The 8,972-nt window shown below is 37.2% G+C and overlaps 1 protein-coding gene across 1 annotated transcript in view; it reads left to right on the forward strand.

The window, feature by feature from the left end:
- The window catches only part of otog (otogelin), a gene marked incomplete at its 5' end in the record, with an annotated part of 87,626 nt that extends 79,228 nt beyond the window's left edge, over nt 1–8,398 (forward strand). Inside the window, 3 exons of the mRNA XM_083551221.1 lie at nt 4,486–4,557; nt 7,441–7,520; nt 7,684–8,398. Coding sequence (XP_083407347.1) covers nt 4,486–4,557; nt 7,441–7,520; nt 7,684–7,884 — 353 coding nt within the window. The 3' untranslated portion in view covers nt 7,885–8,398. The remainder of the gene's footprint in view (nt 1–4,485; nt 4,558–7,440; nt 7,521–7,683) is intronic.
- Between the last annotated feature and the right edge of the window lie 574 nt (nt 8,399–8,972).

The following is an 8,972-nucleotide window of genomic DNA, read 5'->3' on the forward strand; positions in this document are numbered from 1 at the left end:
TGAAAGCAAACAGCTGTGAAAAAAAAATATAAAATCCACAGCACCAAAAGTGTTTGTAATGTGTTTATGTAACATCTCATTGTTAGAGGGAATGAGAACAGAACTAAAATAAGCTTAAAATTTTTCTCCAATTCTTGCATCACTTTTTGTTTTTTTTCCAGTAACACAAAAACACACCCAGTTTTGTGCTGTTCAGTTCCTTTCACATTGAGCTTTACTATCTTTTTAATTGTTATGTATCTCTAAAATACAGAACAATCAGTAACTAGTTTCTCTAAAGTTTGGAAACCTTTCGCTCACCTTTCCCAGTTCTATCCTCCATTTCTAAACTGGCACTCTGCCACATACCACCTCCACCCATCAATCATACCAGATAACTCATTGGCATCCTTCATGCAGTGGAGCCACTGGGTCGGGTGTGGTTTGAGCAAAGGGTAAAGGGTTAGGATCACCTATTTAATAGCTAGACACCTTTTCTTGAGTTTGAAAAAAGGTGTGAGAGTATGGGCTCTCCGCCCCCTTGATGCATCTGTCTTTAAAACAAAAAGAGACAGAAATCAGGAGAATGTAAAAGTGGTACACCACAGATTGCAGCCTGTACCTAAATGAAATCCTGTTGGTACACCCACCAGACCAGATCATCCTCTTTTTTGTGTGATCCTACAGAAATGTTGTACTTCCTTTTTGGTCATGGGTCTCAATCAGGCTGCAATTGGTGCTGTCTTATAAATTTAGGGACACCTTAGCTCATTAACCAAGGGGAAGATAAGATACCATACATCCATAATAATATAATCTAAATAGGCAGCGGGCGGCATATGCAGAGAGTCACTGGAATGTTACTAAGGTCCTGAATAACTCAAAACAAAAATTCACATTAAAATTTACAATAGGTGTAACCGAAAGAGAGAGGAGAGGGCTTTTTTAATTAGATATTGGGGTCAAGAGGATCTACCAATATCCTTTTGTCAAGTACATATTTCAATTCAAAGTGAACACCTTACTGTATATGAGACATCATATATGAGTAAAATGTAGACACTGTATTAAATTAAACACACAAACACACAACTGGATCAAACTGTTTGCCTTAGTTGCATTAGGCCACTGGACTGAACTACTGGGCGACTCCTTTATTACCCCCTAATTAAACATGGTCCTGAGCTCTTCCCAAACCAAAAATTCCATTAGCATGTGATGTTTGCAAGGAGAGGGGAAAACACTCTAAATGTAGTTTATATTTAAACATTCCTGAGGCAGAGCATGTCATCATTGACCAGCTATTAGCAAGTGCATGGATATTGTCATTGTCCTTAACAGCATCATCTCACATTCCAATCAGAAACCATAGAGGACTGTAGAGGTGCATGCACTTCTGAAGACCCAAAACTATGGTTTCAGGGCAGATGACAGAACAGCCCTAAAACAGCTTTTTTTAAAGAGCCAAACTGTACCAAGCCATCAAAGAGTTCAAGCTTACACATGCCCAGAGAATCCACAGCCATGTAAAGGACAGCAGTTGCACACAGTGCATGTGGCATGGCATCCAAGCCAAGACCAATTACAGGACAGCATCACCTACTTTTGACAGTAATAGCTTCCTTTCCAGATGAACTAAACAGCTTTTATGGTCAGTTTAAAATGCGGAACAATGTCACAGTGAGGAGAAACACCTCTTCTCTTAATGACAAGGTGCTGTGTATTGGCACAGCTAATGTGAGTTAACTATAAGCAGTGTCATCCTGTGGACAGCTGTGAGACCAGAAAACATTCCGGCCAGACTAGGTGCAGACCAGCTGGTTTTCCATCATCTTCAGCATCTATCTGAGCAGTGACATCATTCCAATGTGCTTAAAGGCTACCACCATATATTCTAACATGTATTATTGTAACCATTATGTAAGGATCCAGGTGCTGGTCACCCTGCCGACTCATGACTGTGCTCATGAAGTTTGCCGATAACAGAACCGTGGTGGGTGTCAGCATTAACAAGAATGACGAGTCAGCATACAATATATAGAGAAAGTGCAGCAGATGAAAACCTGTCTCGACATATATGTAGAAAAAAATTAAAGAGATTGACTTAATGAGGACATGGCGCACTCCCTGCTGAACATCAAAATCTTCTTTGGTTCCAAATTCCTTGGTGTTTGCCTGGTGGAGAACCTCAGCTGGAATGCCACTGTGTTAATTGTCTCACTGTCTGGTGTAACAGTATGGGCATTTTCATACCAAACTCCTTGGGGTGTCTGTGTGGTTCTCTACGAGATTAGTGTGACCAGGTAGGGGTGAGGACACATTGGAAAATTCTTGGCAACCTCCTTGATTTGGAACAGCAAAGGTGGTCTTCACAATGGGGTAGATTGGTAGACATTATACTTTGCCTACAACTCTGGTCCCTTTCTCTGTGTAATGGCCATTGCCTAAGATACAGGATTTCAATTGTTTAAGGACATTAAGGTGGTAAATCTGAAATGCCCCACCTTTGTCTATTTCCCTTATGTCATAGCCAACAGTCCTCTGTGCCTCAAATAGCCCCTACCACTTGGTGAGTGATTTAGAGCTCAAAGTGTTTAATAATATAATGCTATTCCAAAGAAAATCCCATAGCTGTGTGCCCCTGATATATATTTACGGGCCATTCTTGAGCCTAATGCAAATTCCCCTGTGTTATACGACCCAGAATGTGAATTTTTGCTCTCAGGCCATGAACATGAATTTCATTCTTGCTTTTAAAATGTCTCTCCTCCCAGTTTGCATGACACCAAGATGCAATGAGGTTTAAGCATGTATAACATTTAAATAAAATAGTGAAACCCCATGGAGGTTTGTAGGACCTCCTGAACTGGAAATAAGATGGGAAATTTATGAAGATCATTGTGGAGAAACTTACAAATCATATCTTTTGTGATTGAATTACAAACATTGATACAGTTTGCAGAGAGTGCATTTGAAAACAATGCAGAACAGTGCTTTTGCAACACTACAAGCTGAGAGGCAACACTTTCTTGTGTTGCGTTGTGTAGTCCACCAAAACTAACATAAAGCAACAACCTAATGAAGTTTAATTATTGGGTGATGTGATAATAGAAGGATAATAAAAGGGGTTGTGGTAAACCACCTGAAATAACAATTCTTGATGGCTTTTTTGCATTAATGACTGCCATTCTTTTGCTTGATTTGTGTGCCCTGTATCACTTAAACCATAAAACTAGTCTTTAAAATTGTAAACGTATTAATGGTGCAGAATTAGACTCAATTGACTAACCATCATTTACTTTCACTTGTTCAAAAGTATGCTTCTGTGTCTCTTGAAATGACTGCTTTATAAAGAAATCCCTAAGGGGAATTCCTGGTAAGGAGGGAGGTGCTAAACTGTTCCAATGTCCTACATTGAACCATGCATTAATGGTTTGTTGTCTAATTAAAGATTGAATCTACAAATGCATTTCATGTATACCATTGGTAATGTACTGTATACTATTAATCACTAGTATACAGAACATTCCCACCAAATCAGGGCTGACATTGGGGCATTGGGGTTCTGTACCATTGCCACACCTACTTTAAGCGGCACTGCCCCAAGGAGTAGGGGGAAGGAGTTTCAAGTGAATAAGAACTTTTTCCATGGTACATGAACAGAGAGAGAGAGAGAGAGAGAGAGAGAGAGAGAGAGAGAGAGAGAGAGAGAGAGAGAGAGAGAGAGAGAGAGAGAGAGAGAGAGAGAGAGAGAGAGAGAGAGAGAGAGAGAGAGAGAGAGAGAGAGAGAGAGAGAGAGAGAGAGAGAGAGGAATAGGCTCATCTGCCCCAGATTACACTATTAAGTGATCCATGATAGGCTCATCTGCCCCAGATTACACTATTAAGTGATCCATGCTAGTTTAGGAGGAGGTAGCTTAGTGGTTAAGACATTGGTCATTGGATTCAAAGGTTATGAGTTCAAATCCCAGTCACACCAAGCTGCCACCCCTTGGCCCCTTAACCCATAGCTGCTCAGTTGTATGAATGAGGTAATTGTAAGTTGCTCTGGATAAGGGTGTCTGCCAAATGCAGTAAATGTAAATCCACTACAAACTGAAATGAGTATTTGATGTAGCAACACCAAATGGTGGTACTGGATCCATACTACCACCCCCTGCAGAAATCATTCTTTTAGAAATCCATACAAACCCATTAACACAATAGCATTGTTTTACTATAACAACCAGTTAATTTTTTTCTTTGAACCCTTTGCAACCTTTGTAAGAGCTCATTTAAATGTTTATATAAGCAACTCCTAATAGAATAACACTAAAAACAATGCACTGTTCATGTTTCATGGCTTTTGTGAATGAAATATTACCATGAAAATAGAGCCTATTATGTTTAATAAGGGAAAAAAAAACATTTAACACAGATTCTTATGCATGTAGATTACTGTTTAATAATGGATCATTCCTGTGTGATATGATTATAACTGTTATATGATTGTATCAATCTCTTCAGGCACCGGACTTTCTATCTTCCCCTTCCCTGTTAAAACACTGAAACCCACCATTAGTACTAACTGTGACCGAGGTACCCAAAACATATATTAATTATTAAGGCTCACCATCACCATTGTTGATTTCCAACAATGTACTTCCCCATTAACATACAGGAAAATACATTTTATAAAAAAAAAAAAAGAGCCAATTGGTAAAATAAAGCACATTCCATTCTTTATGAAATTAGTCTAATCATAATACCCTCTTGATAATAATCTTTCCCCATTTTGCTCTGTTGGGCAGTGCATTGTTGATTGCCAACAATGTACTGTTGGTAGTGGCCAGTTGGCAAATGTTGTCTAATTATTTGCATGATTTCTAAAGCCTGATAATTATGTGTTGTGTTTATATTTGTGTAGTCTGTAGCTCTAGAGTGTGTCAATCTTTTGGGTGATATGGCACAGTGATGAGTCAGAATTTTCTATTAATTCGTTTGTTTAAAAAAAAAAATTCTCTTGATTCCTTGACCAAATAGCATTTATGACTCTGCCACATTACCCAAACCATTGCAGCACTTTATACCTTCAGACTGTAGTTATTCGTTTTACTTGTTCTAGTATAAATGTTTTATTTGTTAGTTTGTGGGCTAGTGGGCCATTTATTGTATTTGGTTTTACATTATATTGTAGAATAAATATTGTAGTATTTTTATGAAAATAGTTTAGTGTTAAATATTGTGCAGCCAAGTGGGGAAAGAATAATGTTCATATAAATGGTCAGCTTGTGTATGATTCTTAAAATCTGGTACCTCACTAAGAAATGTGGGTGGATGCAGTGGATCTTTCACTATATGCAGTGCATCTTTTAACAAATATGCGTTAAAATTATTTGCCTAATATTGGTAAGTCCCCATTATGCTGTTAAAACAGCTCTGATCATCAAAGTATGTTGCAAGTTAGTGACTCTATGGATCAAACTTATTTGCCCAGCACATCCCTCAGATGCTTGCTTGAACTGAGATCTGGGGAATTTGGAGCCAAATCAAAACTTCTTTGTCATGTTCCTTAAAACCGCTGGACATTTTTTGCAGTGTAGCAAGGAGAATTGTCCTGATAAAAAATGTTCCTACAATTAAGTAACACCATTGCCATAAAGGGGTGTATTAGTTTGCAACAATGTTTAGGTAGATGGAATTTGTCAAAGTAATGTCCACACAAATGCCAGGGTCTCCCAGCAAAACATTGCCCAGAGCATCACATTTCTTTTGCTGGCAGTGTACTTAGTATGTATATATAAATATTAACACAGTATTTAAACCGTTAATTAAAATGATTTAATGGATAAATGCTGTTTTTTTTACTGTTAAAAACAACAAATGACAAAAATAAAAAATTGTCAAACACAATGTCTGTGTTGATAGCTTAAGCATTACAACCTGCCAGATGCCCACCCCAAGCCATATGAACACGTTTTCAAAAAAAAAGCAACTTTTTAGAGTGTTCCAAGTATCAATTAGTAAGTACCTACTGCAAGTGATCCAAGGGAGGAAAACTGGCCCATTTTGCATATCACCAATAATGATTGAGGATGCAATCATGATGTAAATTAAGTGTAGGCTTTTAGGTTTAAGTCACAGGTTAAACCAAAAATATAGCATTTATATTTTTGGAATCAAAGCCATTTTTACTTAGTTTCTCTATTTTACAGACTCATAATGTAACTGGAACAATTACTGATTAACTGTTTAATTGAATTGTCTGATGTTTCCTGCTTCTTTCTTATTTTATGTCAAATAAAGATAAACATTTGAAGTTAATTTCAAATGCTAAATTTGCATTTGGTATTGTAGCTGTTCATGGGAACTTTCAGTATGCAGTCCACCAATGTGTTGATTGCAAATGATAAAGGCCAAATTAAATTAGAATAGAAAAATAAGTCAAGAACACTTGAGGTAAGTGCATGTGTCATAGAAATGTCTATTTGAATTTAAATAGAGGGTTTGCCACAAGATGCACACTACTACGAAAAATAAACTATTATTATTATTAGGTGTCCTTATTGTTATGTTATAGTTAAAGCTACAGTGCAGTATGATCAGGGTGCAAATAGGGACTCCAGTAAAACTAGCTATGACAGCATAACTTATATAGCTATGGATAGCTAAGGAAAAGTGGAGCCAAATGGGAACACAGACAGAGTGTTCGATGGGATAAGAAATTGCCCATCACACCACCATCAACAAACTTGAGTAAATGTGAGAGTGGAGGGACAACAGCATCCAAACATCAGCAAATTCATTTATGCAAGCAAAACACTCTATAACACGATCTCTCCAGATCTGCTCCATTAGCTAAGAGAAATCTATTCACAAAAGGCTTGACTAAACAAATGTGTTTCAAACTTAAACCTGAACCCTAAGACTGTGTCTGAGTCCTAAACACTAATTGGAATTGGAAGGCTGTTCCTTAATTTTGGGGCTTTGTGAAAGTGAACAGATACTATAATAAATGGCTATAATTTCAAAATTGTTAAAGCAATATTGTTAAACCTCTTGAATTAAAACAAAAGTCTAGACTTCTAAATTACATCTTGATTGCTTTTTTTCAAACTCGTGGGCAAAATATAAAAAATATAAAAATGTGTTTGTGAGTGCACAAACACATTTTGTGATGTGTGTGTGTTTTTTGTGTGTGTGTGTGTGTGTGTGTGTGTGTGTGTGTGTGTGTGTGTGTGTGTGTGTGTGTGTGTGTGTGTGTGTGTGTGTGTGTGTGTGTGTGTGTGTGTCTGTGTATCCATGTACCACCACTCTTTTGAAATCTTTATCAACTTTTTTTATATAGTATCTATAATGTGCAAGTGTGTCACATTTTTGCACACATCCTCTTCTTCCCTATCTCTCAGTGAGGTCCTAAGGATACAGTAACTCCGTTGTTAGGGAAAAATATAAAATTCTGCCTGCTTTTATACATTCTAGGCAAGGAGGATGGAAAATCATGTCAGAAAGTAACTGTACGCATGACAATAAGAAAAAATGACTGCCGCAGCAACAGACCAGTGAGTAAACCTTAGATATTGTTCCCCTGCATGCCTGTTTCATGCTTTCAGTTGATAGACAAGTTTCTCAAAAAACACTCATTAACTCAGTTGCAATAAGTAATTTGTATAAAGTTAAACAATGCTTTAGACTTATACCATATTCTGTTCTTAAACTCTACAGGTAAACATAGTGTCATGTGATGGCAAGTGCCCTTCAGCAAGCATTTATAACTACAACATCAACACTTACGCACGGTTTTGTAAATGCTGCAGGGAGATGGGCCTTCAGCGGCGCTCTGTCCAGCTCTACTGCAGTGGTAACTCCACATGGGTAAACTACTCAATCCAGGAACCTACAGACTGCTCCTGTCAGTGGTCTTAAAATAACACCCACAAACACACACACACACACCTCAAAAGAGAAATGTCAGCTTCACAATTCTGTATCTTAGTTTTCTCTAGAACAACAAATGGCATTCAAACAGTGGAGAAAAAAAATTATACTTTTGTAACTTGAACAGAAAGTGTTCACTGAACTTGAATACATTTTATATAGAATTGTTGTGTCATCACTCACATCAAACTGGCAGATATTCAGAAATATTTACCTATCTGAATATGTTTTTTCTTGTACAGTTCTCCTTTCAAAGTGAAGGAAGTAAGTTGTTCAGTAAACCAAATATATGTATTAGAGGCATTTATAGAAGATATTACTTCTTTATGTACTGTCTATTAAGTGATCAATGACTATATTAATCTGTTGCTTTTGAATAACCAAAACTGTGCTGTTTTGTAATCTTTAATTATTTATTACATTTTTAGTACAACTTTAAAATCCAAGAGAAAAATTAGAACACAGAATCCAGAAACTGAACTGATAATTGCTTTGTTGAGTATTCAAGACTCATTTTAAATTCTAAATGAATCTTCTTTCCTAAGCATGACATTTTCTGAATATAGTGTGTGTCATAATGCATTATATTTGCAGTATATTTTTATTTTCAAAAAATGATCAACATAAAAATATATTCTAGACCCATTCTATTGGTCATTATTTTCCACAATAAGATGAGCTTGAGCCAAGAGAGTGCATGCTGTCATTCTTGCAGACCTGTTGTCTCCATGTAGAGGGAAATATATCGACAGTTTTGTATCGTTCACATGAATCCCAAGATTTCACAGCAGAATATTGCCAGTTTATCACATTGCCTCCTCCGGCTTGCCTTTAGTGCATCCTGGTGTAACTCTCTTCCTTAGGTAAGCAATGCACATGCACTACAACCTGGGCATTCTGACCTGTCTGCAGGTATGCAGCCCCATGCACAGCAATCTGTGATGCACTTTGTGTTCTAATACCTTTATATTATAGTTAGCATTAAATTTTTAACAATGTGTGCCACATTAGCGCTTCTGTTAAATCAGACCTTTAGTTCTCACATGGCATCACTAACAAATTGGGTGCCCATGACC

The sequence above is a fragment of the Silurus aristotelis genome (assembly GCF_946808225.1).
Source record: "Silurus aristotelis genome assembly, chromosome: 9".
NCBI lineage: Eukaryota > Metazoa > Chordata > Actinopteri > Siluriformes > Siluridae > Silurus > Silurus aristotelis.